The 27,487-nt window shown below is 45.3% G+C and overlaps 7 protein-coding genes and 1 long non-coding RNA gene across 24 annotated transcripts; 2 read left to right on the forward strand and 6 right to left on the reverse strand.

Moving 5' to 3' along the window:
- Window positions 1–157: 157 nt before the first annotated feature.
- Window positions 158–5,233, reverse strand: LOC6595768 (alsin homolog). Its single transcript, XM_026989924.1, has 5 exons — window positions 2,656–5,233; window positions 1,974–2,598; window positions 747–1,910; window positions 529–680; window positions 158–462 (listed from the first exon to the last, which is right to left on the reverse strand). Exons 1-5 carry the CDS (start codon window positions 5,009–5,011, stop codon window positions 239–241), a joined length of 4,521 nt encoding a protein of 1,506 aa, XP_026845725.1. The 5' UTR covers window positions 5,012–5,233; the 3' UTR covers window positions 158–238.
- Window positions 5,234–5,783: 550 nt separating this feature from the next.
- On the reverse strand, window positions 5,784–7,775 carry LOC6604003 (alsin homolog). Of its 6 annotated transcripts, none has more exons than XR_003408917.1 (3): window positions 7,712–7,726; window positions 5,989–6,222; window positions 5,784–5,930 (listed from the first exon to the last, which is right to left on the reverse strand). XR_003408917.1 is itself a non-coding variant. In XM_026989928.1 (3 exons), the coding sequence occupies exon 1, from the start codon at window positions 7,569–7,571 to the stop codon at window positions 6,864–6,866; it is 708 nt and encodes a 235-aa protein (XP_026845729.1). In that variant the 5' UTR covers window positions 7,572–7,775; the 3' UTR covers window positions 5,989–6,133; window positions 6,190–6,222; window positions 6,363–6,863. The 6 variants fall into 6 exon arrangements, 3 of the variants coding, with proteins under 3 accessions (XP_026845729.1, XP_026845727.1, XP_026845728.1); XR_003408916.1 differs by having other exon boundaries at window positions 5,989–6,225; XR_003408915.1 differs by lacking the exon at window positions 7,712–7,726 and adding an exon at window positions 6,288–6,301.
- Window positions 7,776–8,289: 514 nt separating this feature from the next.
- LOC6603848 (alsin homolog) lies at window positions 8,290–10,286 on the reverse strand. Of its 4 annotated transcripts, none has more exons than XR_003408868.1 (4): window positions 10,220–10,234; window positions 8,698–8,730; window positions 8,495–8,639; window positions 8,290–8,436 (listed from the first exon to the last, which is right to left on the reverse strand). XR_003408868.1 is itself a non-coding variant. In XM_026989546.1 (3 exons), the coding sequence occupies exon 1, from the start codon at window positions 10,077–10,079 to the stop codon at window positions 9,372–9,374; it is 708 nt and encodes a 235-aa protein (XP_026845347.1). In that variant the 5' UTR covers window positions 10,080–10,286; the 3' UTR covers window positions 8,495–8,639; window positions 8,698–8,730; window positions 8,871–9,371. The 4 variants fall into 4 exon arrangements, 2 of the variants coding, with proteins under 2 accessions (XP_026845347.1, XP_026845348.1); XR_003408869.1 differs by having other exon boundaries at window positions 8,698–8,733; XM_026989546.1 differs by lacking the exon at window positions 8,290–8,436 and having other exon boundaries at window positions 8,871–10,286.
- Window positions 10,287–10,797: 511 nt separating this feature from the next.
- Window positions 10,798–12,720, reverse strand: LOC6603850 (alsin homolog). Of its 7 annotated transcripts, none has more exons than XR_003408867.1 (3): window positions 12,659–12,673; window positions 11,003–11,171; window positions 10,798–10,944 (listed from the first exon to the last, which is right to left on the reverse strand). XR_003408867.1 is itself a non-coding variant. In XM_026989539.1 (3 exons), exon 1 carries the CDS (start codon window positions 12,516–12,518, stop codon window positions 11,811–11,813), a length of 708 nt encoding a protein of 235 aa, XP_026845340.1. In that variant the 5' UTR covers window positions 12,519–12,720; the 3' UTR covers window positions 10,798–10,944; window positions 11,139–11,171; window positions 11,235–11,810. The 7 variants fall into 7 exon arrangements, 4 of the variants coding, with proteins under 4 accessions (XP_026845340.1, XP_026845339.1, XP_026845337.1 ...); XR_003408866.1 differs by having other exon boundaries at window positions 11,003–11,174; XR_003408865.1 differs by lacking the exon at window positions 12,659–12,673 and adding an exon at window positions 11,235–11,248.
- A 301-nt stretch (window positions 12,721–13,021) lies between these two features.
- Window positions 13,022–16,698, forward strand: LOC113566011. Its single transcript, XM_026989691.1, has 5 exons — window positions 13,022–13,066; window positions 13,119–13,241; window positions 15,688–15,852; window positions 15,920–16,044; window positions 16,132–16,698. Exons 3-5 carry the CDS (start codon window positions 15,780–15,782, stop codon window positions 16,696–16,698), a joined length of 765 nt encoding a protein of 254 aa, XP_026845492.1. The 5' UTR covers window positions 13,022–13,066; window positions 13,119–13,241; window positions 15,688–15,779.
- On the reverse strand, window positions 13,236–14,037 carry LOC113566012. Of its 3 annotated transcripts, none has more exons than XR_003408881.1 (4): window positions 13,818–14,037; window positions 13,646–13,678; window positions 13,443–13,587; window positions 13,236–13,384 (listed from the first exon to the last, which is right to left on the reverse strand). It is a non-coding gene; the product is annotated as an uncharacterized LOC113566012 (long non-coding RNA). The 3 variants fall into 3 exon arrangements; XR_003408882.1 differs by having other exon boundaries at window positions 13,646–13,681; XR_003408883.1 differs by lacking the exon at window positions 13,818–14,037 and adding an exon at window positions 13,744–13,760 and having other exon boundaries at window positions 13,443–13,613; window positions 13,670–13,678.
- LOC113565992 lies at window positions 14,133–15,053 on the reverse strand. The gene is made up of 3 exons (XM_026989587.1): window positions 15,018–15,053; window positions 14,499–14,574; window positions 14,133–14,441 (listed from the first exon to the last, which is right to left on the reverse strand). Exons 1-3 carry the CDS (start codon window positions 15,051–15,053, stop codon window positions 14,242–14,244), a joined length of 312 nt encoding a protein of 103 aa, XP_026845388.1. The 3' UTR covers window positions 14,133–14,241.
- Window positions 16,699–19,618: 2,920 nt separating the features above from the next.
- Window positions 19,619–23,490, forward strand: LOC6595769 (A-kinase anchor protein 9). The gene is made up of 4 exons (XM_026989545.1): window positions 19,619–19,720; window positions 19,788–21,987; window positions 22,043–22,171; window positions 22,229–23,490. The coding sequence occupies exons 2-4, from the start codon at window positions 19,795–19,797 to the stop codon at window positions 22,469–22,471; spliced, it is 2,565 nt and encodes an 854-aa protein (XP_026845346.1). The 5' UTR covers window positions 19,619–19,720; window positions 19,788–19,794; the 3' UTR covers window positions 22,472–23,490.
- The last annotated feature ends 3,997 nt before the right edge of the window (window positions 23,491–27,487 follow it).

Here is a 27,487-nt window from a genome sequence, read left to right on the forward strand (position 1 = left end):
GCATATGTATATAAATAACATTCGTAAGCCTATGAGGGGTATTTGCACAAGGTTCGTCCAAGAACTACATATATACAGATAATATAACGGGCTCTAATCGTACATCATGTAAAGCCAAACAACTATCAATATTGGCATAAATTGTATGCTCTAAAGCTTTCCATTCGAGACATAACATCTCCAAATCGTAATTATTGATAAGCATTGCCATATATAACATCTTAGCCTCGCCTAGGACTCAGGGCGTATTTTGCAGAGCCTTTAGAGTCACATGCTCGTAGGCAGCCTTTAGAGTAGTGTAGCAATAGCCCGCCATCCCATTCATTTCTGCCTGGAAATTCGGTCCACCCGTCAGGTCGTCCAGCAGGGCTAGCTCCGCACCCAAATGGGGTACGGCTGCACGTAGCATGGTGAGCATGGTCAGCGGTATCATGTTGTCCGCATTGAGCTGGGCGGCATTGGCTGCAAGTAGATACAATGGATATCAATGATCGAAACGATGGGCAGCGATCTAGCTAATATGCTCACCTGACATGGCATGCTCATACGCCTCTGTTAGCAGCTGCGTACTGCGCTGTATCACAGTCAACATGTCCTGTGGACTGAACTTCTCCTGCAGTTGCTTCAAGGTCTGCACAGACTCCTCAAACTTGGGGTCCAGCATCACAGTGTGAAGAAAACTGCAATGAAAGAAGAATTTGATTGCAGTGGCTTCCAAATGTGTGCATTTTAAGGTATACTCTCACCTCTCATGGCCCATCAGGACCACAAGTTCTTGGTCGTTTAGTTTCTCGGCATGATTTAGGTTCTGCCTGTACATCTCGTCCTTGCGGCTGTATTTGTTAGCATACAGAACAAAAAGAGTAGAGTAAATGCCCTCCGAGAGCACCAGCGGATACAGCAGAGTAATGTGGGAGATCACCTCTCTGCTGCCCTCCAAGTGGCAATAGTCCTCTGGCAGCGCTGGAAACATTTTTCGCACGAAGCGGTAAATGCGTCGGGAGATGGATTCCCATTCGCGCATGGCCTGCTTGGCCAGGATTGGTGTGGGTTTGACCTTCCAATAGCCGTAGGAGTAGTGGAAGCAGTTGGCAATCCGTTCGTTCAGGGCGTGCAGTGGGTGGTGGCGATCCTTGAAGGCTTGCTCCAGATACACACGAATGGATGCGACATCCTGCTCGGTTAGAGTCGAGGCCATGCCAAAACTGGGCACCTGCTCCAGCATAGCACTCGTCGAGGAGTTGGTCGAGGTTATGGAGCAATCGCTGCCGTTGCTGGTATGCTTGGAAACATTGTTGTTATTGTTGTTAATGCTGCTCTGTGTCATGCTACCGAAGCTCTCGTTGAGCGTACTAGACTCGTGGCCATCCCCATTGAAGGTGCTGTTCAGAAGACTGCGATCTAGCTGAAAGCTGGCCAAGCTACTTGTGTCCAAATCCCTGGTCGAGTTGTGGCCCATGGAGAGTAGGCTGTCAGCTCGCTGCAGACCGCTCTGCTTGCTGTTCAGCGCTTCCTGCGAGTGAATGCGGCGCGGGGGAAATCCGAGGAAATCCAGTGCCGAAGCAGCCTCCGCATGCAGCTTGGTCAATGCAGTTGTCGTTGTTCTTGCCTTGGCCACTGGGGATGGCGATTTCTGAGGCAGCGGCAGACTGAGCAAAATATTGTTGAAATAGTTTCCTGGCTTGGACCCCGCCCGTGCCCGCTGCTTGCTCATGTACACGGATATGCAGTTCCAGAGCTGGGCCGTGCTGAGCGAGGGTTTTGCTGGTTTCTTGAGTGTGCTGTCAGACACAGCTGCTAGAGTGGATCCGGAGCTAGTGTTGGCCGTGCAACTGGCCAGATCAGATTCAAAGTTCTGAAACAACGAACGCCACTTGCGATTATGATCCACGACTTTTCGGCCCAGGGAACTAAGCAAAGAAGCAAGTTTTACAAAAGATGAACATGCCTCGAACGTGGCCAAGAGGACTCACCTGGGGTATTTCGGAAAGCGTCGGTTCAGCACAAGTTCGCCAGCCTGCACGCGCACCGTCTCCCAGCTGCCGCTGAGCTGACCAAACATCTTGTTGCCAATAAGCTCGTAATTGTCGTCGTTCTCCTCGCTGGACCCCATTGCTGATGCCCCCGCAATACCCGCATCCCCGCTGGGCATGTAGTACTCTCCCCGCCCATTCGGTCCGTGCAGCGAAAGCTCACCTTCGTAGTAGTAGTCGTTCTCGAATATCGCTACCCCACTGCCCACTAGATCGTCGCCGGCAAAGCTGCCCTCGAAGTAGTCACCTCGATTGGTAATGCAACTTCCGATGCCCACGCGCTTGTTTTCCGCAAACATGCCCATGTACTTATCGCCGCTGATCAAGTCCTCCATGACGCCATAGCCACAGCGGGTGTTGGCCTGGTACTCTCCCACATAGATGTAGCGGTTGTTGCGCATCATCCCATGCCCGTGGAAGAGGCCCTCACAGAAGTTGCCCTCGTAAATCTCGCTCTCGTGCGAGTCCTTGCAGTGGATCTCGTACAGGCCATGACCGTGGAAGCGGCTGCCCTTGAAATGGCCCACATAGAGACCCGTCGAGGGAATCACCATTTTGCCGTAACCTACACAGAAAATGAGGGATGGTTATAGGTTATACACAAGAATGCCTTGAAACACACCTTCTATTATTCCCTGACTGACTTCACCGCAATATACACTACCATCGGGATACTCCAGATAGCAGTTGCCATGAAGGACTCCCTTCCTCCAAGTGCCACACGCCTTCACTCTGGCGTACTTCGGATGCTCGCGACTGTACTCGTAGCCCGTGGAGCGGGTACTGGGCACTGGACTGCCCAGAGGTCTCCCTAGAGCAGACACGATGCTCGACTGCAGCTGATCGAGCCACACCTTGCGCATCTCCTGGGAGCGCGTGACTACAAGAAAGCTTTTCTCGGGTGTAGTCAGCCTCAGGCCAGTCTCGCCCTCCGACCACACCCATAATGTGGTCAGCGGATAGGAGTACAGCGATTTTCCTTCCACCTGACAGAGGAAGTCGGAGAAGAGGATGAAGCTGTTGCTGGTCATGCTGAGTACCGAGCTGACCAGCTTGAGGGGAACCAGAGCGGAGGTGAGGATCACCCGTCGCTGGCTGCGTCTGAACTGCACAATGCGTGGGTTGCGATCGTTGCTGTTCCAGAAATCTTTGGTGTTCACAGCCAGCTCCTGGCTAATACAGCATTGCCGCGCGAACTCCGTCCAGGCCAGGCGATGCTCGTTATACTCGGGCTGCGTCTTTACCAACAGCTCCATGAACTGAATGAACAGTTGGTGGATGCTGAAAGGTTGCTGGAACAGCCGCGTCACATAGCTTTCCTCGTTTAGTTCCGCGAGGGGACTGCTGAGGCCGGCAATCGAGGCCACCGCCTCGCCGAATCCGTTCACCGAGTAAACGTTGCAGAAGGCTTTGGTGTAGCTTTCGAAGAGCTCAATGTATTCCTTATGGTAGCAGATGAAGAGCAAATCGGCAGGCTGGACAAAGTCAGCCCGGTAGAATCCCTCCAAGGAGTGTAGTGTGGCCACCAGCAGACAGAGCATTCGTTCCCAGTTGACCAGCAGCGGGCCAAGAGCGCTGAGGGCGTCCAGCGAGGATTGCTGCTGCCAAATTTGAAGAGTTTGGACGGCCTGGCGGTGCTTGAGCAGCAGCTGGAGCTGCGACTGGAGGTGGCTTAGGTAGTAGTGGTAGTGTCGCTGGAACTGACGTTGATTATGCACAGTATACCCGCCTGAGCACATTAGCAAACGCAACTGGTGGGGCCAGGCTGCACCCAACTGCAGCTGCAGCAGCGTCTGGGCGTAGGTGCTGGATTGCTGCAGGTGTCGCATTGGAGGTGGCGGTTGTAGCGACTGTATTTGTCCAGACGCATTCAGCAGCAAAGTGTGGTAGTCGCCACAGGTGGCCTCCAGTGCAGAGTTTTGTTCCAGGGGTAACGCAGCTGCCTGATCCGCAATGGTAATCTCCTTGGGCGCACTCACATCCTCGCCCAGTTGCGCGTGAGTGTTCAGGCCCCAGTGGTACAGCCTGCCGTCTAGGGTGCGTGCCACCGTGTGCTCCAGCCCCGCTGCAATGCTGCACACACCCATACTGTCCAGTTTCTGTAGACGGGCAACATTGGCTCGTCGGATGTGATCCCCCGTTCCGAGCAGTCCATTGTTGGAGGCTCCGAATGTGAATAGCTGGGTGTGCAGCAGGGCATATCCCTGATGAAGCAGGTGCCTCGTGTTTGCGGCAAAGCTGCGCACAGAGTTTCCACTGCTCAGCGACTTGACGGACGCGCGATCGTCTTCGGTCTCCTCTTTGCTTGTCAGCGGCAATTGTAGAACATCATCTGCCAGGTTGTAGGGCGCCACCAACATCACGAAATGCTCATTTCCCGCCGCCAAATCCAGCAGCTCCTTTCCTTCTTCGTAGAGACGCATGTGCCGAGGCTGCAGCTCCGCCTTGAAGACCTCCCCGCAACTGCCCATCACATATGTCTCGCCGTTGGCGCTCACAAAGACCACACCCTGGGCAGAGCAGCAGACACGACGTATACGGACGCCTTCGTCGATAATCTCTAGGGGATCGAAGCTCAGCGTCTGCCAGGCATGCGGGTGGTGCACGTCCCTATCCAGCCCGAGGCCCGTGATGAATTGGCGCTGCACCGAACCATTAGCGAGCACCACGAACAGCTCCAGGCTGCCACTGCAGTAGTCCACATCCACAACGTCCGTACGTAGTAGGGTGAGGTCCAGCGAGCTCCTGTTTGTCTGCAACTGAGCCGAGTAGAGGGAGTGGTCTGTTGTCAACAGGAGCACCCCGCCGCGGTCAGCATCGCCTATGCGACAGATCCGCAGCGCGGGCGGTCGTGTCAGTGGCGGCACACCCTTCCAATGGAGTTGCAGAGCTTTGCCGTCGTGATAGATAATGAAGGATTCGTCATCGCCAGGGGTCACAGCTACCTTCATTGCCTTGTCATTGGCCGCACTGCACATAGTACTCGTCGCTGTTGTTGTTGTTGGATTTGGCCAGGGCCAAAGTTTTGTAACACGACGCAATTGCACGAAATGGTTGGAGGCTATTTACACATGCCGCACGCGCATTGGGATTCACTATCCACTCAGTGCATGGCTATCGAACATTCTACGATCGCAATTTGGACGCACCTTGCCTTGCCAGGATTTTTAACAAGAGTTTTCGATGGGATTCCAAGTTTCTAATAAGTTTTCATGTTTTTGTGATGGTTTCTTGAGTTTAGTGTGCCCATGCCCTAGGAATACCAAAATAATACTAAAAATACCAATCAGCATTGGGGGTACTCTGAGCATCCCCAGCAGGGTGACGTCTAGTGATTTCATTTCGGCTTATATAAGGCTATAGCTAGCATTTTTGTTAACGAAATAGCTTTTGAACATTTACATATACCCATATAAACCCAAAAACCATTTATGGTTTATACATATAACCATAGATAAGAGCTTTTCAATCGGGATTTTAAAAGGAGAAGTAATATTAAATACAATTGATTACTTTTTATAAGCGTAAATTCATTGTACTATTTTATACAATTTTTCAAACGAAAAAAGGAGAAGGCGAGGTGAAGTCTGCCTGCCACTTGAAATTCATTTTACTGAAATTGCTTTTTGCAGAGAGAGAATTGGGGAGGCAATAAGTTTAGCGGCGACGACCTTCCCACAACTTCCAGCTTCCACATGTGCCTGTCAGAAAGGAAACCCAATCACATAAATCAAAGAAAACAATACAAAAAATGGGTAAAGAACTTTTTAATGATTTTAACTATTAACCATAAAAGCCTTTAAATTCCATTAATAATCGTATTGATGCGATCCACGAACATTCAAGCCCACCTCCAAAGCGACGAATGTCAGTACCATCAAGAGCAGAGCCTTTTTTCTGTTAATAGAAAAGAGTAGAATGATTATGATTATCAATTCGGATTCTCAACTCGTACCCAGATAATGGCTGCTTCTATTTAGTGTATTTATTGAGTGCTATTAGCCAGGATGCAATAACCCGATTCCAGTTCCAGTTCCAGAGGGAGTTGAAATGAATGTTTAACAATTGTGTGTAACCAGCAAAGCTCCAGCAGCAGCTACCTATCCTTTTCTGTCTTCTTTATTCTGCGTTATACCAAAATCAAAAAACAACAAACCTGTGGATGTAGATATGGATTTACGGCTATATCCTGCTGGAGAGAAGCGAAAGATCAGAAACGTTGAAAAGTCTCAGCAGATTTTACATTTCTCTAACCAGTAAGAGTGTGGAGAGTTTTTTTGTTTTATTTTGTTTGCTGGATATAACTTTAGCTTACTAAAAAAAAATCACCTCAAAATTTTGATGTTCCCCAGCCGAGACCTGGGGACTGAATGAATATTTCCGAGAATATTTTCCCTGTTCGGATTTTTTCTAAGTTTTGTTCGATTCCACAGCCTACTATTTCTACATACTTATCCCAGTTTTTATACCCGGTACTCATTTTTGGGATTTTCGATATCCAAGACCGAAGTTGGCGAAACGATTCTCCAAACTGCTGCCATTTGATTGTTTGTTGCTTGAAGTTTCACTGTGCTCAGTTACACTATAAGCGATATAAGTTAAAGCCATAAGTTAAATTATAGAAAGACAGAGTTGAAGGTGACAGTAATGTCTAGTCGGACGGGACGGGACGGAACGGGACAAGGATACTACAAACTCAGAAAATCTGAAAGTCGAAAATTCTTGGTCTGGCGCTTAAGATCTAGAATCTAGTAGCCCCTCCTTTGGTTGGCATAGTCAAAGTCCTTGTTGTCCTTGTTGATGGCCCGGTCGAAGGATGACGATGTCTTGTTAGGTTCGGATCTTGCAAGGGGTGCGGTTTTGTCCTGCTGGGATAGGACTCCGTCTGGCAATTGTCAGCGGCAATTGTAGAACATCATCTGCCAGGTTGTGGGGCGCCACCAACATCACGAAATGCTCATATCCCGCCGCCAAATCCAGCAGCTCCTTTCCTTCTTCGTAGAGACGCATGTGCCGAGGCTGCAGCTCCGCCTTGAAGACCTCCCCGCAACTGCCCATCACATATGTCTCGCCGTTGGCGCTCACAAAGACCACACCCTGGGCAGAGCAGCAGACACGACGTAGACGGACGCCTTCGTCGATAATCTCTAGGGGATCGAAGCTCAGCGTCTGCCAGGCATGCGGGTGGTGCACGTACCTATCCAGCCCGAGGCCCGTGATGAATTGGCGCTGCACCGAACCATTAGCGAGCACCACGAACAGCTCCAGGCTGCCACTGCAGTAGTCCACATCGACAACGTCCGTACGTAGTAGGGTGAGGTCCAGCGAGCTCCTGTTTGTCTGCAACTGAGCCGAGTAAAGGGAGTGGTCTGTTGTCAACAGGAGCACCCCGCCGCGGTCAGCATCGCCTATGCGACAGATCCGTAGCGCGGGCGGTCGTGTCAGTGGCGGCGTGCCGTCGTGATAGATAATGAAGGATTCGTCATCGCCAGGGGTCACAGCTACCTTCATTGCCTTGTCATTGGCCGCACTGCACATAGTACTCGTCACCTCTTGTTGTTGTTGGATTTGGCCAGGGCCAAAGTTTTGTAACACGACACATGCCGCACGCGCATTGGGATTCACTATCCACTCAGTGCATGGCTATCGAACATTCTACGATCGCAATTTGGACGCACCTTGCCTTGCCAGGATCTTTAACAAGAGTTTTCGATGGGATTCCATTTGTGATGGTTTCTTGAGTTTAGTGTGCCCGTGCCCTAGGAATACCAAAATAATACTAAAAATACCAATCAGCATTGGGGGTACTCTGAGCATCCCCAGCAGGGTGACGTCCAGTGATTTCATTTCGGCTTATATAAGGCTATAGCTAGCATTTTTGTTAACGAAATAGCTTTTGAACATTTACATATACCCATATAAACCCAAAAACCATTTATGGTTTATACATATAACCATAGATAAGAGCTTTTCAATCGGGATTTTAAAAGGAGAAGTAATATTAAATACAATTGATTACTTTTTATAAGCGTAAATTCATTGTACTATTTTATACAATTTTTCAAACGAAAAAAGGAGAAGGCGAGGTGAAGTCTGCCTGCCACTTGAAATTCATTTTACTGAAATTGCTTTTTGCAGAGAGAGAATTGGGGAGGCAATAAGTTTAGCGGCGACGACCTTCCCACAACTTCCAGCTTCCACATGTGCCTGTCAGAAAGGAAACCCAATCACATAAATCAAAGAAAACAATACAAAAAATGGGTAAAGAACTTTTTAATGATTTTAACTATTAACCATAAAAGCCTTTAAATTCCATTAATAATCGTATTGATGCGATCCACGAACATTCAAGCCCACCTCCAAAGCGACGAATGTCAGTACCATCAAGAGCAGAGCCTTTTTTCTGTTAATAGAAAAGAGTAGAATGATTATGATTATCAATTCGGATTCTCAACTCGTACCCAGATAATGGCTGCTTCTATTTAGTGTATTTATTGAGTGCTATTAGCCAGGATGCAATAACCCGATTCCAGTTCCAGTTCCAGAGGGAGTTGAAATGAATGTTTAACAATTGTGTGTAACCAGCAAAGCTCCAGCAGCAGCTACCTATCCTTTTCTGTGTCTTCTTTATTCTGCGTTATACCAAAATCAAAAAACAACAAACCTGTGGATGTGGATATGGATTTACGGCTATATCCTGCTGGAGAGAAGCGAAAGATCAGAAACGTTGAAAAGTCTCAGCAGATTTTACATTTCTCTAACCAGTAAGAGTGTGGAGAGTTTTTTTGTTTTATTTTGTTTGCTTGATATAACTTTAGCTTACTAAAAAAAAATCACCTCAAAATTTTGATGTTCCCCAGCCGAGACCTGGGGACTGAATGAATATTTCCGAGAATATTTTCCCTGTTCGGATTTTTTCTAAGTTTTGTTCGATTCCACAGCCTACTATTTCTACATACTTATCCCAGTTTTTATACCCGGTACTCATTTTTGGGATTTTCGATATCCAAGACCGAAGTTGGCGAAACGATTCTCCAAACTGCTGCCATTTGATTGTTTGTTGCTTGAAGTTTAACTGTGCTCAGTTACACTATAAGCGATATAAGTTAAGGCCATAAGATAAATTATAGAAAGACAGAGTTGTAGGTGAAAGTAATGTCTAGTCGGACGGGACGGGACGGAACGGGACAGGGATACTACAACCTCAGAAAATCTGAAAGTCGAAAATTCTTGGTCTGGCACTTAAGATCTAGAATCTAGTAGCCCCTCCTTTGGTTGGCATAGTCAAAGTCTTTGTAGTACTTGTTGATGGCCCGGTCGAAGGATGACGATGTCTTGTTAGGTTCGGATCTTGCAAGGGGTGCGGTTTTGTCCTGCTGGGATAGGACTCCGTCTGGCAATTGTCAGCGGGAATTGTAGAACATCATCTGCCAGGTTGTAGGGCGCCACCAACATCACGAAATGCTCATTTCCCGCCGCCAAATCCAGCAGCTCCTTTCCTTCTTCGTAGAGACGCATGTGCCGAGGCTGCAGCTTAGCCTTGAAGACCTCCCCGCAACTGCCCATCACATATGTCTCGCCGTTGGCGCTCACAAAGACCACACCCTGGGCAGAGCAGCAGACACGACGTATACGGACGCCTTCGTCGATAATCTCTACGGGATCGAAGCTCAGCGTCTGCCAGGCATGCGGGTGGTGCACGTACCTATCCAGCCCGAGGCACGTGATGAATTGGCGCTGCACCGAACCATTAGCGAGCACCACGAACAGCTCCAGGCTGCCACTGCAGTAGTCCACATCGACAACGTCCGAACGTAGTAGGGTGAGGTCCAGCGAGCTCCTGTTTGTCTGCAACTGAGCCGAGTAAAGGGAGTGGTCTGTTGTCAACAGGAGCACCCCGCCGCGGTCAGCATCGCCTATGCGACAGATCCGTAGCGCGGGCGGTCGTGTCAGTGGCGGCGTGCCGTCGTGATAGATAATGAAGGATTCGTCATCGCCAGGGGTCACAGCTACCTTCATTGCCTTGTCATTGGCCGCACTGCACATAGTACTCGTCACCTCTTGTTGTTGTTGGATTTGGCCAGGGCCAAAGTTTTGTAACACGACACATGCCGCACGCGCATTGGGATTCACTATCCACTCAGTGCATGGCTATCGAACATTCTACGATCGCAATTTGGACGCACCTTGCCTTGCCAGGATCTTTAACAAGAGTTTTCGATGGGATTCCATTTGTGATGGTTTCTTGAGTTTAGTGTGCCCGTGCCCTAGGAATACCAAAATAATACTAAAAATACCAATCAGCATTGGGGGTACTCTGAGCATCCCCAGCAGGGTGACGTCCAGTGATTTCATTTCGGCTTATATAAGGCTATAGCTAGCATTTTTGTTAACGAAATAGCTTTTGAACATTTACATATACCCATATAAACCCAAAAACCATTTATGGTTTATACATATAACCATAGATAAGAGCTTTTCAATCGGGATTTTAAAAGGAGAAGTAATATTAAATACAATTGATTACTTTTTATAAGCGTAAATTCATTGTACTATTTTATACAATTTTTCAAACGAAAAAAGGAGAAGGCGAGGTGAAGTCTGCCTGCCACTTGAAATTCATTTTACTGAAATTGCTTTTTGCAGAGAGAGAATTGGGGAGGCAATAAGTTTAGCGGCGACGACCTTCCCACAACTTCCAGCTTCCACATGTGCCTGTCAGAAAGGAAACCCAATCACATAAATCAAAGAAAACAATACAAAAAATGGGTAAAGAACTTTTTAATGATTTTAACTATTAACCATAAAAGCCTTTAAATTCCATTAATAATCGTATTGATGCGATCCACGAACATTCGAGCCCACCTCCAAAGCGACGAATGTCAGTACCATCAAGAGCAGAGCCTTTTTTCTGTTAATAGAAAAGAGTAGAATGATTATGATTATCAATTCGGATTCTCAACTCGTACCCAGATAATGGCTGCTTCTATTTAGTTGAAATGAATGTTTAACAATTGTGTGTAACCAGCAAAGCTCCAGCAGCAGCTACCTATCCTTTTCTGTCTTCTTTATTCTGCGTTATACCAAAATCAAAAAACAACAAACCTGTGGATGTAGATATGGATTTACGGCTATATCCTGCTGGAGAGAAGCGAAAGATCAGAAACGTTGAAGTCTCAGCAGATTTTACATTTCTCTAACCAGTAAGAGTGTGGAGAGTTTTTTTGTTTTATTTTGTTTGCTTGATATAACTTTAGCTTACTAAAAAAAAATCACCTCAAAATTTTGATGTTCCCCAGCCGAGACCTGGGGACTGAATGAATATTTCCGAGAATATTTTCCCTGTTCGGATTTTTTCTAAGTTTTGTTCGATTCCACAGCCTACTATTTCTACATACTTATCCCAGTTTTTATACCCGGTACTCATTTTTGGGATTTTCGATATCCAAGACCGAAGTTGGCGAAACGATTCTCCAAACTGCTGCCATTTGATTGTTTGTTGCTTGAAGTTTAACTGTGCTCAGTTACACTATAAGCGATATAAGTTAAGGCCATAAGATAAATTATAGAAAGACAGAGTTGTAGGTGAAAGTAATGTCTAGTCGGACGGGACGGGACGGAACGGGACAGGGATACTACAAACTCAGAAAATCTGAAAGTCGAAAATTCTTGGTCTGGCGCTTAAGATCTAGAATCTAGTAGCCCCTCCTTTGGTTGGCATAGTCAAAGTCCTTGTTGTACTTGTTGATGGCCCGGTCGAAGGATGACGATGTCTTGTTAGGTTCGGATCTTGCAAGGGGTGCGGTTTTGTCCTGCTGGGATAGGACTCCGTCTGGCAATTGTCAGCGGGAATTGTAGAACATCATCTGCCAGGTTGTAGGGCGCCACCAACATCACGAAATGCTCATTTCCCGCCGCCAAATCCAGCAGCTCCTTTCCTTCTTCGTAGAGACGCATGTGCCGAGGCTGCAGCTCCGCCTTGAAGACCTCCCCGCAACTGCCCATCACATATGTCTCGCCGTTGGCGCTCACAAAGACCACACCCTGGGCAGAGCAGCAGACACGACGTATACGGACGCCTTCGTCGATAATCTCTAGGGGATCGAAGCTCAGCGTCTGCCAGGCATGCGGGTGGTGCACGTACCTATCCAGCCCGAGGCCCGTGATGAATTGGCGCTGCACCGAACCATTAGCGAGCACCACGAACAGCTCCAGGCTGCCACTGCAGTAGTCCACATCGACAACGTCCGTACGTAGTAGGGTGAGGTCCAGCGAGCTCCTGTTTGTCTGCAACTGAGCCGAGTAAAGGGAGTGGTCTGTTGTCAACTGGAGCACCCCGCCGCGGTCAGCATCGCCTATGCGACAGATCCGTAGCGCGGGCGGTCGTGTCAGTGGCGGCGTGCCGTCGTGATCGATAATGAAGGATTCGTCATCGCCAGGGGTCACAGCTACCTTCATTGCCTTGTCATTGGCCGCACTGCACATAGTACTCGTCACCTCTTGTTGTTGTTGGATTTGGCCAGGGCCAAAGTTTTGTAACACGACACATGCCGCACGCGCATTGGGATTCACTATCCACTCAGTGCATGGCTATCGAACATTCTACGATCGCAATTTGGACGCACCTTGCCTTGCCAGGATCTTTAACAAGAGTTTTCGATGGGATTCCATTTGTGATGGTTTCTTGAGTTTAGTGTGCCCGTGCCCTAGAAATACCAAAATAATACTAAAAATACCAATCAGCATTGGGGGTACTCTGAGCATCCCCAGCAGGGTGACGTCCAGTGATTTCATTTCGGCTTATATAAGGCTATAGCTAGCATTTTTGTTAACGAAATAGCTTTTGAACATTTACATATACCCATATAAACCCAAAAACCATTTATGGTTTATACATATAACCATAGATAAGAGCTTTTCAATCGAGATTTTAAAAGGAGAAGTAATATTAAATACAATTGATTACTTTTTATAAGCGTAAATTCATTGTACTATTTTATACAATTTTTCAAACGAAAAAAGGAGAAGGCGAGGTGAAGTCTGCCTGCCACTTGAAATTCATTTTACTGAAATTGCTTTTTGCAGAGAGAGAATTGGGGAGGCAATAAGTTTAGCGGCGACGACCTTCCCACAACTTCCAGCTTCCACATGTGCCTGTCAGAAAGGAAACCCAATCACATAAATCAAAGAAAACAATACAAAAAATGGGTAAAGAACTTTTTAATGATTTTAACTATTAACCATAAAAGCCTTTAAATTCCATTAATAATCGTATTGATGCGATCCACGAACATTCGAGCCCACCTCCAAAGCGACGAATGTCAGTACCATCAAGAGCAGAGCCTTTTTTTCTGTTAATAGAAAAGAGTAGAATGGTTATGATTATCAATTCGGATTCTCAACTCGTACCCAGATAATGGCTGCTTCTATTTAGTGTATTTATTGAGTGCTATTAGCCAGGATGCAATAACCCGATTCCAGTTCCAGTTCCAGAGGGAGTTGAAATGAATGTTTAACAATTGTGTGTAACCAGCAAAGCTCCAGCAGCAGCTACCTTTCCTTTTCTGTGTCTTCTTTATTCTGCGTTATACCAAAATCAAAAAACAACAAACCTGTGGATGTGGATATGGATTTACGGCTATATCCTGCTGGAGAGAAGCGAAAGATCAGAAACGTTGAAAAGTCTCAGCAGATTTTACATTTCTCTAACCAGTAAGAGTGCGGAGAGTTTTTTGTTTTATTTTGTTTGCTGGATATAACTTTAGCTTACTAAAAAAAAATCACCTCAAAATTTTGATGTTCCCCAGCCGAGACCTGGGGACTGAATGAATATTTCCGAGAATATTTTCCCTGTTCGGATTTTTTCTAAGTTTTGTTCGATTCCACAGCCTACTATTTCTACATACTTATCCCAGTTTTTATACCCGGTACTCATTTTTGGGATTTTCGATATCCAAGACCGAAGTTGGCGAAACGATTCTCCAAACTGCTGCCATTTGATTGTTTGTTGCTCGAAGTTTAACTGTGCTCAGTTACACTATAAGCGATATAAGTTAAAGCCATAAGTTAAATTATAGAAAGACAGAGTTGAAGGTGAAAGTAATGTCTAGTCGGACGGGACGGGACGGGACGGAACGGGACAGGGATACTACAAACTCAGAAAATCTGAAAGTCGAAAATTCTTGGTCTGGCGCTTAAGATCTAGAATCTAGTAGCCCCTCCTTTGGTTGGCATAGTCAAAGTCCTTGTTGTCCTTGTTGATGGCCCGGTCGAAGGATGACGATGTCTTGTTAGGTTCGGATCTTGCAAGGGGTGCGGTTTTGTCCTGCTGGGATAGGACTCCGTCTGGCGGGAGGAAACCGGATACAACTCGGTTTGAGGCAAAGCGTAGGGTACATAAGTGAAGGTCTGTGAAGGAAGATATATTTCAAAATATATCCACAATTATATACTTCATTCACTTACGCGCTTTGAAGCTGAATCCCAGTGTTTGAATCGGCGGCGTATGAATGTGGGCCGGACCCAAAAAACAAAAGCTGGGCTGGATGGCTCATGATGACGCGGCGGTAGGCGAAGACCCTAGGATCTAATCCAGAAAGTTATTTTCCGACATGTTCGGTGTATTTAATGGCAGATCTATACATACATATACTGCATGATTAGTGGTAAGGCTTACAGGGATGAAAAGTCATGGCATTACGTTTAGGAATGTTAAGAGGAAGAAGGTTAATTAAACAAAAATTATTGAGAGCGTCAAGATTAGATTGAGGAAATAGCAGGGACTTCGGTTCGGAAAAACATAGCTTGACATCATCAGCATACATTAGGATTTGGGAATAAATTAAGACTTAAGAGGAAGATCATAAATACACAAATTAAACAACAAGGGCCCAAGTTAACTACCATTTCTACGAGTATTGCTCCCAAATATCTATGCCTCCCTTTCGCTTTCTATTGGCAGGCTTTCTTTTTCGCACTGCATACGGGCTTTAGAGATGGAATCACATCCCGACACGACATTACACCATGTGATTTTTTACATGTTATCTGGTTGGTAGATCAAAGATACCTCGTGTTGGGCTAAATCGAGCTATAAAATCTTCCAACATCTGTAAATTGTTGACTCCGTTACCTCTTTTAAGGAGCAAATATAAAATTCAAAGCCATTTTCAATAGAAATGTATTACGATCACTGAAAATCCATTTTATTATCTTATATAAACTTTCATAGTTTCGATGTTCAACGTGTTTAAAGGAGTAAAGGAGCAAATTAGATTCGCGATATCCCCATTGCACAGGAGATAGTAGTAATAGAAGGAGTAACAGGAGGAGGAGAAGGAGGTGCTGAAAATATTTAAAATAAATACAATTATGAAATTATACGAATAATAGAAGCTAAATAACTATTTACCGAAGACAAAGTTCAAGGCCTCTAATGGCACTTAATGTGTTAATTTATTTCAAAATGGCCAGTATATGAATACAAGTTTACCTCTCTTCGAATATGGGCTGGCAAATAGTCCATGACTATCACACAAGTTGGTTTAATTAATCAATGAAATTTAATGCAATTTCCCTCTGACCAATGTGAACTGGCACATAAATGTGTTCATTTAATTTAAGAGATGTAATAATGAAAGCTTTTCAACCATAGATTTAAAAATGGTATAAAGTCAACCGCACATAGGATAGACAACTCAGAGGGAAATCCCATCAGTGCGCTGTCAGTCTACAACACATTTGGAAATGAAGGGAATCGTTAGCTGTTGCGTGCTCGTCACGATCCTGGTCATAGCTGCCGATGTGCATGCGTACAGGAGTAAGTTCTGAGAGAAAAGTCCGTAGAATATTAAAAATTCATTCAAATATTCCCCTTAATTAAATAGAATTCGGACGCGATTGTCGGGATATTGCGTGTGCTCCGGGAGAGAGATGCATAATCTCTAGAGTTCCATGCAATGCTCCAGATGAGCTTGAGGAAAATCAATGCGGGCAATATCCAGTGTGTGAGGAGGTGGAGCAGAAGCAAATGAGTGCAGGTTCGTACAAAATTAGTTTCCATTTTCATCCCTCGGTCACATTCAGGCACTGGTACGTTTCAGATCAGAAGACAAACGCTTTCACGATCGATACCACACAGACCATAGCCAACACTCGCAGTAGCATCACCACACTCACCAGCACGATCAAGAGCACCAACCGCACCCAACCGAACCGACCGAAAATCATGCCGGACAGGGAAAATGACTTTGAGCTGCTGAACGATTACGAAAACATAGATTCCTCCTCCACTCTTGAACGACAACGACAGGCCAACGTTCTGGTCATTGTGCAAGATGGACCTCAGCAGTCCCAGCTACCAAACAGGGGCCTGGGACAGTATCCGCCCTGCACTATTAGTCCCTACTATCCGTATAACTGTAACTACCCGCTCCGCTCTAACGTGCCTGGTTCCCTCTCCACAGGCATTGGATTACCCCCCTATCCCCAGACAAGAGCAGCGAATGTTCCCCAATTAGTGCCACCCACCCCACCTTGCTATTACAATTGCTACCCCAGAGGGCCTCAGAGTCCCTACGCTCAATATGGGTATCCCCTTGCCCGATCCACCAGGCCCGTCACATCGACCAACAACTATTTGTTTTACCTCTCACTTGCTGGCTAAACTGGGTCCGTATTTCTATTCTTCTTCCCGCCAGCTCTGCGCCGACTTCGGCGTACGCCTCAGTGGTTGCCAGTTCCTCCACCTCCACCTGCACCACGTCCCGGGCTACCACCACCGTATCCCATTCCTGTCCAGCAACCGCGTCAAGCCCTTCCCCAGTCAGCGATTCAACCACTAAATAGGCCTCTACAACAGCCTCAGCGTCAGCACCAACTCTATTTCTCAATTGGTCTTACCTATCCATCGTATCTGAACTACGAAAGGCGTGCTGTAGGAGGATCCTCATCATATTTCTATAATCCGTCCGTGCCCAGCTACAATTCTTACTATTATAATATAAATCTACCATTTTCGGGCAGTTCCACTTAGGACAATATAAAACTGCGTTATGTTCACTTCCAAAAATGTTTCTCTGACATGTCTCAATTTCTTCTTTTGTTCCTCATTTTACCAGCTTTTCTGGAATACATGGAATCAAAAACAGATCCCGAAAACGAATACAAATCAGAGTCAAAGACATCGCATACATTTCACAACCGTTCAGCTCGGCAAGTCCCATTGCCTAGGCCCATACCAATGCCAATGCCAATACCCGGACCAATGCCAATGCCTCCTCGCCCAGTTCCCATGAATGTTCCAGTTCCCGGCCGGGTATATTATCCTCCGATTCCACAGTCTCAGTATATGGGGCAACCCATGAACATTGCAGGACCAGTACCCATGATGCCAATGATTCCGCAGAATGGTGCCGGAGCGGTGGGGACGGGTGGTACTAACATAATCGTTGAACCGTTAATCATTCTGCCAATGGGCATGGGGACGTCACCTGGCGTGGGAATCAATGGGAACCAATATTATGGGCCTGGCGGCGCTTATCCAACCTATAATCCCTATAACACCTACACCACATCTCGACCCTATTATGACTACAACAATTATAACAATAACAACTACAATAATTACAATAACTATACAAATACTGGCAACAACAATTATAATGATTACAATGCATATGGTTAGAAATTGTACTCGGCTTGCCCAACTTGCAACAAATAAACCAAGTTATATCGTTGGTAAAAATAGTTAATTAAATTTTTTAAGCTGTCTTTAGGAATGTCATTTGGAAAACGATGAAGTTGTAATTTTTCTTGATTTTTAGGTGTCGCACTGGAACGTAGGAAACGTGAAGCCGACCAAGAGGGTGTTGGGTATGGAATGGGTGGTAGTGGAATGGGAAAAGGCAATGTAAATGGGGGCGGTAATAATGGTGGAAATGGAATTGGTGCACGTGGACAAAACGGTAACGGAATGGGTGGTAATCAAATGGGCGGAGGAAACGGAATGAATGGAATGGGGGGACCAAATAGAATGGGAGGCCCAAATGGAATTGGTGGTGGTAATAACGGCGGTGGGAACGGAATGAACGGATTGGGTGGACCTAATAGAATGGGAGGACCAAATGGAATGGGTGGTAGTAACAACGGTGGAGGAAACGGAATGAATGGAATGGGTGGGCGGGGGGGATATGGTAATGGCATGGGGAACAATGGAATGGGCAACAACGGTATGGGACCCGGAGGAATGGGTGGGCCAAATAGAATGGGAGGACAAATAGGAATGGGTGGTGGATATAATGGTGGTAATAATGGTGGAGGAAACGGAATGAATGGAATGGGTGGAAGAGGGGGAAATGGAAATGGCATGGGGAACAACGGAATGGGCAACAACGGTATGGGATCCGGAGGAATGGGTGGGCCAAATAGAATGGGTGGACCAATTGGAATGGGTGGTGGTAATAACCATAATGGCAATGGTATGGGTCCTGGTAACTGGCGGGGTAATTATAATGGTAATACCGGAACGGGCACCAATGGAAATGATGGACAAGGATATCGTCGAAATGGAGGAACTTCAAACCAAAGCTACACCTACACCAGCACGCTAGCAACTTCTGTTATATAAAAAACAATGTACGTATGTGGAAGCAGGCCGGAAAAAGATATTTTTTTGGGCATATAAAAGTTTTTTTTTCTTTTCAATTCGATTATGTTATTACAAATAAATCAAGTGTTATGCATCACAATTTGTTTAATTTCTGTTGTTATACCTGGTACTCGAAGAGTCTAGATATATATTAGTTATATATTAGAAGGAAGTTTTTCTGTTGATCAGTTTCGCTTATCAGAATCCACCTGTCCGCCTGTCTTGATAAGGGAATAGATCGCAGAGACTATAAGTGCTAGAGCAAACAAATTTTGTATCCATATTAGAAAACTACAAGCGCAGAATAACTAAGAACAAGCGTATCTACCAGATTGCCAAATCTGGATCAGATCAGATGGATTTTGATGAATTGAGAAGAGAGGGAGAGATATAAGAAAAATGTATTGATTTTTACGTATCTACAGATAAAATAATTAAAAATTGTAATAAAATAGGTCATTAGGTGTAAAGATGTGGTTCCTATATATATTCCATCTGGAATGACAAGTTCGAGAGCTTCCTCCCTTCCACATTAAACAAAAAATTAATAGAAAGGTATGTATATATGTATGTAAGTAATATTAGTATACAGCGTACCAGCTCTCGTTTTTTAATTATTTTTTGGTTTTAGCTTTTTTTCTTGTTTTAGTCTATTGGTTTTGACTCTGACATTTTGGCAGCACTGGTACTGTACTAGATAATTAAATATTTTACATATGTTAGATGAAACAAAAGCCTGAAATAAATATAAATTAAAATTAAAGTTATAATTTATTTGTTGGGTTGGGTTTCTATTTATCCTGTTTTTAACTCTGTTGGTATTTTTTTTTACTTCTCTGAGCTTGGTCACATTCTGTGTACCCGCCAACAGCTGTTTGCTCGCGGGGTGTTTTCATCGTTTCATGTTTATTTTGCTTAAAATGTAGTTTGTTGTTAATTGTTTGCTGTTGCACCTGGTCACATTATATGTTACTGTTAAAACTCTCCAAAAAGATCCACTGAAGTGTCCCATCAGCAGCCACAGCATCAGCCAAATCAGGTGAGAGACCGCCCACAAAACCCGTATTTGACCATGATATCACCCACCCAAAATGTTATTTTCGCAGCACTGCAATGGATTCGGACTGTGAGTGGTCTGCTGCTGCTGCGTTGGCAGACGACTCCGGCCATTTCAGTTTCACCAGCGATGAGGGAACTAGAACCAGCCCCAGTAGCAAATGGCAGCAAGGCAGGGTCGGCGATCGGGACAAGGAACCGGAGAAATCAATGTTTCTTGTTAGGCAGGAGCTGCTAAAGTCGCGGAGCGAAATCGAGCGGCTCGCGAAGTCTGAGCAGTGGTACAAGCAGGAGCTAAAGTCACAGAAACACAGTCGCCTGGAGACGCTGGAGCGTCTGTATGCCCAGGAGCGCAAATATCTGATGGAGAATCAGAGACTGCAACAGGAATCAATGCGACTGCATGCCAAGTGTGCATCTCTGGAACAGCAGCATGAGATGGGACATCCATTGCCACTCGCTTCGTCTACATTTGAAAACGTAGATGGCAATTGTGGGGACTCCTTTGAAGCACAGCAGCAAGAAGCGCGTCTCGTGGACCAGCGCCAGTTAATAGATGTGCTCCGCAAGCAAAAGAAGATGCTCCTAGAGGATATACAAAGGTTGGGTCTGGAGCACGACGAAAAGCTGATGCAGCTGCAGCAGGCCTTGGCCGGAATGGAGCTGGAAAGCAAACTCATGACGGGAAAGTGTAAGCAGCTGCTGGACGAGAAAAGCAAGCTCGAGTATCATTTGGAACTGAAAGCAACTGCCCTGCGCGGTGTTACAGCCGAGCGGGAGCAACTGCGTCAGGTCATTGCCGAGCTAAATGATACATTGCTGACGCAAGAGCGATTGTTGGCCCTAAAGGAGCAGGAGTTTCTGGATCTCAAGCAGTACTATCAGCAAAAGTTGAGCAGGGAAACCAGCATAGACGTCATGCACACATATAGCTTAAAGTTTCACGAGGAGATCAACAGCAAGACCAGTGAAATAGCCACTCTGAAAAATTCACTGAACGAGCTTCAATCGGAGCTGATGGTCATGTCCCAACTGGAGGCACAGAATGAGGAGCAGCAGCGACAGTTGGAGCAATTGCAGTTTACTGTGCAAGCTCAGCTTTTGGAGCAAGGGAAACTAAGGCAAAGTGATGGCCTGAAGCTGGATCAGGTGGAGAAACTAACTATTTCTCTTGGCGCCCTGCAAGTTGAAAAGGGAGTCCTCAGCGAAAATCTCCTGGAGGCACTTAGGACATTAAAAAATATGGAGCAGGAGGTACATCGACTGCACAGGCAATATGCAGAAATGTGTTCGGAGTGCGAAGACGCCAAACTGCAGTTGGAACTAGAGAAAATCGAGCTGGCAAAGCTAAGGCAGGAAAGTTCTTTGAAGGAAAGTGCGCTCAGTGAAAAGCTAAAAAACTACGCCGATGAGTGTCTTAGGCTGGAGAAAGCCATGGTCAAAGCAGGGGCCAAACTAGATTTTCAATCGACGCAAGCAGAGATATTGCAAGAGCAGCTCATAAAGATGGACCAGAAGAAGGAGCAAGTGCAAGAAAACTGTCAAAACCAAAGCACGCAAACTGAAGCCGACGACCCAAATCTGATACAACGCATTGAGGTGCTGGAGAAGCACCTGGCAGAAGTCAACGCCCAGAAAAGGCAAACTGTTTCACTGCTCCAGAAGCTTCTCCAGCAACAGGATGCGAAGATCAAGAGTACATCTGAAATGGAAGCTGATTGGCGTCAGCTCCTGGAGGCCTTGCAAGCCACTCAACAAATGGAGCAGGATATGCGACTACAGCTTCAACAGAAAACGGTCGAGTTGGATAGGTTGAATGACCTCTTTGCTGGACAAAATGAAGAGCTGCAAAATCTGCAACAGTTGAGCCAGGCCAAGGACCAGGAGAATCGTCTGGAGCTGGAGCTGCTGAAAGAGACATTCCAAGAGAATTTGCAGATACACTCTGTTGATTCGATAAACATACAACGGCTACAAAATCACGTGAAAGGTTTACTCGAAGAGCGCGAGCAGAGGACGCGGCAGGAGCACAAGGCAGTGGACTGCTTGCGCTCGCTAGTACAAGTCCTCGAAATGGAGACAGGAAGAAAACTGCACAGTGCGAAAAGCTGGCCACAGCTGGCCAAGTTTTTACGCAAAGAACTGCGAAACGGTAGACTGTACCAGCGAAAGGCTGAAGAGCTCCCAGAAATCAAACTGAAGCTGGCGGAGGTCACTGGAATGCACGAGCAGGATCTGGTCAAGATCAAGGTGAAGTCTTGCTGCCCTGATTAAATGTGAATAACTGTCATTTGTATATTCACAGATGCTAGAGAAAACTTTGGTCGCGGAACGTGCACGCTTTGAGGCATCGGACTCGGGCAAATCCACGGCCAGCACAACGCCTCTTGAACCCGCCCATGAAGTTGCCAATCTGATCGATGACTACAAGAAGGTAAAGCTCATCTTGGCATAATCCAGCGCTCGATTCATTGCCCCGTGTTTCCTCCAGCTCGTTCAGCAAACCGCCAAGGAGACGGGTCGCCCACGCAACAGCTTCATCCTGGATCTGATCGAGCGAAGTCAACGTTGCCAGCCAAATTTGTGCCAATTAAGCGAAGGCGTTGCCGCCTGTCGCTCCGATATGCTGCAGCTGAACATGCTGCTCGCTGCTGCTGCTTCTGGTCCCGTGCAGGAGAGAGAGGTCATGCCCTCGCTGATGGAAGAGCTGCGCGCAGTGTCAGAGCATTCTTAGGCAGAAGAATGAAATTCTTTAACCCATAGTAGTCCTGCCAATTTAGTTTCATTTGAATACCCTTGCGGATGGTATTATGAATTTCAGTAGATGCTATAAAGACATTTGATCAGCATCAATAGGCGAACCGATCTAGCCATACTCGTAAGTTCGTCCATCCGTCTGTTTCTTTCCTTTCTTTTTTGTTTAATAGGGCCCCAGTTTTAGAGTTATTTGGTTAAAAACAGGTATTTGCAGCATAATCCTATACAAATGCACTTTAGTTCCATATTAACAAACATGTTTAAGAGAAAACCGCTTGTGTTTCCAAGGATATATTAACAAAAACTGTACTTTCATATGTTTTGGATAAATAGATGACGAAATCATATGTATAGATTACAGGAATGACCTATTTGCAAGGGTATAACAAGTTTCGCAGCCCGAATCAACACTTCCTATATTGTTTTTGATTCAAGTACTTAAATGTTCTTTTTTGCTCGAATATCGTTCGAAATTTTCAATCTAATAGGATACTTATGCTAGTCTGGCGAACCTGCCGAGATTCTGCCTAGCAAAATTAAGGGAAATGTGTATTTTGAGTTGCTTATTGTTGTCGTTTAATTTATTTAGTACGAATTTCTGTTCACACTTTTTTGTTGCTTAGTCGCTAGTTTCTATTAACTTACCTAGAAGTTAGATGCCAATGTACGAGTATATACAGTTTGATAAATTATTTACTAACATACTTATAGAATAACCGTATGTATTTAGTGTGGTCACAACATTGTATATGCTAAGTCGATAAATATTTTAATATACATCTTACATACACTTCTTAATTGTGCCAAATTATAGTAATTTCTTCTCTGACACACTGACACTCTCTCTCTATCTCACACACATCCTGTCGGAGGCGAGTTGTTTGTCTAAGAAGTGAAAGAGAGAGAGACAGATGTAGCGGAAAACAAAACAGGAGCGGATAATTATAAAACAGATTAAATATTTTAAGCTTCGAATAAAATAAGTCATTAAGTGGATAGATGATAGACGGAGTTCAAGAATTAACATTGGAACATAGTAACTAGCGACCCTTGCCGCGGCTCAAAACGTTTTCATTATTTACACTCGTTTTCAATATTTTGTATCGAGTAGAAACACTACTTATGGGGTTTTTTAAATATATGGAAATCTCTGGACATGCAGGAAGTTATAATACTTGAAAAGTAACGTACGTATATGTAAATACTCTATGAGTTTTAATTTGAATGTGTGAATGAAGCCACTTAAATCACGCATCAAATCATCATTGTTGGAATAGGAATTCCTAAAGCTGGGCCATACCTCGTGGCTATCACCCATGAATGATTTAAGCTATGGCAAATCGCTTTTGTGGCTTCATCTTCAGTCAGAGACGGCGGCAGCTTGGTAGATATTTTTTTTCGTATATATTAAACGAAGTGACCTGACACCGCCCCTGGCATTGTCAACGCCTTGACTAGGATAAGCGGAACCGCGATGGACCGGGCTGGCCCTAGGAGCGAGGGGCAAGCCACTTGGGTATTGATAAATGCGTTGAAAACTAAGCGACCGCCCAGCGGACTTACCACCGCTTGCACTCCCTGGCACTCCGCATACCGCGCATCTCGTGCGGCCGCCCCCCGCAGCCAGCACCCAATGAGGACCCAATCGACCACAATCGCTGGCCAAATTCAATTGGCGCAATTTTTCATCTGTGGCTCCAAGGGACCCGATCCGATCCGGCATCTGGCGGATCCTTTTGGGCTGCGGCTGCTGTCTATTGTTGACCGTGCTCTAGGGGTCTGCTCTGGTCTGCGCTGGCAATTGTTCTCGGCTCTCGCTATGGCTCTGGAGCTGGAGCTGGCCCCGTCTCAAGGTTGTTTATTTTGAAAAATCACCATCACCAAGCCGATTGTGGACTGTGCCGACGGCTGGGGATTTAATTCTATGCTGGACATTTATAAATTGCATTCAATTTATACACAACACGAAAGCGTGATTTTTACATTTTTACAATCTGGCGAATAATAGATCAGCGTCGTATTATTTCACAGTACCCGCTCCAATGCTCTCGCAATCCTCAGTTTTTGGTTCTTCGGCTCAGCGCATAAAGATGGTGCGAATATTCTTGAAGAAAGTTTTTGGAGGGAAGTTACTCGAAATTGGTTCGATGGTTAAAAATAATTGAAAACTCCTTCGACTATTTCCACAGTAAAAGTAAAACAAACGAGGGGGAACGTTGTGAGTTGCTGCGGAGACCGAAACTCTACATTTATACGCGATACTTAGTCAGTATGGCTCTCCTCCGGCGCCTCCAGACGCCGCTGTCGATTTCTTACTTTTGGCTATAATAATAATCCGTTCCGATCCAGATTCGGCAATCTGATAGATATGGTAATTTTGTATGATTGTGCGTAATTATTATTATAATTAGTATCCTTGATTTTTATTGTATAATTATTATTGATTTTTATGAAATAATTATTATTTTTGATTTTTATTGTATATTTATTATTTTTGGTTTTTATTGAATAATTATTATTATAATTATTATTTTTGATTTTTATTGAAGAATTATTATTATAATTATTTTATTGAAAAATTTTTATTTTTGAATCAAAACATTTATGTATTTATTGAATAATTATTATTTTTGATTTTTGTTGTATAATTATTATTTTTGTTTTTTATCGAATAATTATTATTTTTGGATCAAAACATTTATAATATAATTATTATTTTTGATTTTTATTGTATAATGATTCTTTTTGATTTTTAATGAGTAATTATGAGATTTGGAAATATACGTTTAATAGTGAGATCTAACAGGAGTGTGGATACCAAGTTTGGTTACTCTAGCCTCAATAGTCTTTGAGATTTGTGGATGCCCCAGATTTTCGTCCTTCCGTCCGTCCGGCGGAAGTAGGCGGGACAAAATGTTGAAATATTCTTGTAAATATATATATATATAAAATGTCGTTGCTCCAGCTCTTATAGTCTTTGAGCACTAGGCGTTGATAAGGACGGACAGACGGCCGGACGGACGGACGGACGGACAGACAGGGCTCAATCGACTCGGCTATTGATGCTGATCAAGAATATATATATGTACTTTATGGGGTCGGAAACGATTCCTTCTGGACGTTACACACATCCACTTTCACCACAAATCTAATATACCCCAATACTCATTTTGAGTATCGGGTATAAAAATGTTTCTGTTACGAAACAAAATTCCTTATAACAAAGCTCTTTTTCTTGTATTCAAAAAACGTATTTTCTTCTTTTTCGATTCTCCTTAAAAAAGTTCCTTAACTCCTCCCAGAATCGTTTAGCTTGGCCCCTCCAAGGGTATCATTTGATTCGATGAGAGTGCTTTTTGTTGTACTTTTGTTGGGCTCTTTGATTTCGGTTCTGGTTCTGTTCGGGCTATTGAGCAGGTCGCTCGCTCATTAAAGAAAGAGCTGTTGAGGGGGGGCAGGGGACTTGGGGAGAGAAGATGGTACTGGCCAAACAAAAGGTATAAGCATTTAATTCTCACCAAACGATTGATGCGGTCGCATGGAAGTTCGCCCAGCCGGCAGACGATGTCGATGGGTCGTTCCTCTGTCTATCTGTCTATCTGTCTGTCGGTGGATACAATCCTTCTTCTTGGCCTGAGTCTGAGCCTTGAGTCGGATCCAGTCCTAGTCCCAAATTGCAAATGCAACTTGTTAACCTTGAAAACTAAGCAGACAAACGGACTGAACCGGACAGATAGTCAAGGAGCAGCAGTGGCTGCCTGAGCCCCACAAGACCCCAGACCCCAGGGCCAGCACAGTATGAGGCATTTAGTCAGCCGTCGTCGTCGTTGCTGTTGCTATTGCTGTAGCTGTTGCTGTAGCTGTTGTTGGTGTCCGTCTACGTCTACCGATCACTCGTTTGTCTAGCTCAGTTCCCATCCCATTGCTCCCATCGCGCTCCTCTTGCCCAGCATATTGAATAATGCGTTTATGGCCAGATGAATGACACTTCATACATGCTTCCTGTCCGTCCCCCCGTCCCTCTGTCCCACCGTCTCCCGTCCTCGGACACTGCCAACTCCTGACTGCTTCTGAGGCTGCTACGGCTGCTGTTGCTGCTGTGGCTGCTGCCTCCTGGTGGTGCATATTTCATGCGTAAACTTTGGCTGAGGGATCCACAACTATTCGTCATTTGTGCCGGGGCTATGTCAGTGTTGTGTTTGAAAGAAATTCGTTTAAATTGTCAATTGTCTGGGGTCTGACTGTTGCCTCCGCCTGCTGCTCCTGCTGTAACTGGTTTCCACTGGCCACTCCTAATGAGGCACATCAACAATATAAAGGAGGTACAAAAAAAGAGAAGCGGGCCCGGACCTAGACCCAGAACGAGACCCAGACCTAAGCCCGAACCCGAGCCCGAGCCGAGCCCGAACCCTTTTAGCATTCAGGCTGTGATGGTTGGTGGCCCCCACAGTGGCTCTCGGCCTGGATCGCTCAATGCGTTTGCATTTAGCCGGCAAACCACATTAAACTCAAGTCATCTTAGCCACATACTCGTACGATACTCGTACATACGGCATGTTTAGTGCCCTGCTATTGGTACCGATTCCCATAGCTATACCCACTCCCATCACCATCAGCATTTCCATTCTGATTTGGTTTGAGATTCGGATGCGGATCGGATCCTGCTTACTGGGTGTTGCAATGTCATTCTCTGCATTTTATGCACTCACCACAGAGGGAGGGAGAGCCCGGGCCATAAATAAACTTGTATCTTCAAGATAGAAATAGTCGTAAAAATCAGCAAATAACCCCGAACCCCCAGCTAAACCTCGTGAGAGCTTTTAGCTGTGCCCAGCTCGAACCGAAACCGAACTGAACTCGAACAGAACAGAACAGTACTGAACAGAACAGAACAGAACGAATCATCAAGGTGGAGGAGACCCAGGGAGGCCAAGTCGGGCCCAGCCATTTGGAGCAACTCGGAAACATGTGTAAGTTGCAATATTAAATTTTA

This window comes from Drosophila persimilis, unplaced genomic scaffold, assembly GCF_003286085.1.
Source record: "Drosophila persimilis strain 14011-0111.01,24,50 unplaced genomic scaffold, DperRS2 tig00000431-arrow-pilon, whole genome shotgun sequence".
Taxonomy (NCBI): domain Eukaryota; kingdom Metazoa; phylum Arthropoda; class Insecta; order Diptera; family Drosophilidae; genus Drosophila; species Drosophila persimilis.

Coding starts and splice junctions, on each gene's coding strand:
- LOC6603850 (XM_026989539.1), bottom strand. CDS start 12,518: ATGTGCAGTGCGGCCAATGACAAGGCAATGAAGGTAGCTGTGACCCCT.
- LOC6595769 (XM_026989545.1), top strand. CDS start 19,795: ATGGATTCGGACTGTGAGTGGTCTGCTGCTGCTGCGTTGGCAGACGAC. Junction 21,988..22,042: donor AGGATCTGGTCAAGATCAAG/GTGAAGTCTTGC, acceptor GTATATTCACAG/ATGCTAGAGAAAACTTTGGT. Junction 22,172..22,228: donor TGATCGATGACTACAAGAAG/GTAAAGCTCATC, acceptor TGTTTCCTCCAG/CTCGTTCAGCAAACCGCCAA.
- LOC113565992 (XM_026989587.1), bottom strand. CDS start 15,053: ATGTCGTGTCGGGATGTGATTCCATCTCTAAAGCCC. Junction 14,575..15,017: donor TGATTCCATCTCTAAAGCCC/GTATGCAGTGCG, acceptor TGAGCCATCCAG/CCCAGCTTTTGTTTTTTGGG. Junction 14,442..14,498: donor GGGATTCAGCTTCAAAGCGC/GTAAGTGAATGA, acceptor CTTCCTTCACAG/ACCTTCACTTATGTACCCTA.
- LOC6604003 (XM_026989928.1), bottom strand. CDS start 7,571: ATGTGCAGTGCGGCCAATGACAAGGCAATGAAGGTAGCTGTGACCCCT.
- LOC6603848 (XM_026989546.1), bottom strand. CDS start 10,079: ATGTGCAGTGCGGCCAATGACAAGGCAATGAAGGTAGCTGTGACCCCT.
- LOC113566011 (XM_026989691.1), top strand. CDS start 15,780: ATGAAGGGAATCGTTAGCTGTTGCGTGCTCGTCACGATCCTGGTCATA. Junction 15,853..15,919: donor CGATGTGCATGCGTACAGGA/GTAAGTTCTGAG, acceptor TTAATTAAATAG/AATTCGGACGCGATTGTCGG. Junction 16,045..16,131: donor GGCAATATCCAGTGTGTGAG/GAGGTGGAGCAG, acceptor CACTGGTACGTT/TCAGATCAGAAGACAAACGC.
- LOC6595768 (XM_026989924.1), bottom strand. CDS start 5,011: ATGTGCAGTGCGGCCAATGACAAGGCAATGAAGGTAGCTGTGACCCCT. Junction 681..746: donor GTCCTGATGGGCCATGAGAG/GTGAGAGTATAC, acceptor CTTTCATTGCAG/TTTTCTTCACACTGTGATGC. Junction 463..528: donor GTATGAGCATGCCATGTCAG/GTGAGCATATTA, acceptor ATCTACTTGCAG/CCAATGCCGCCCAGCTCAAT.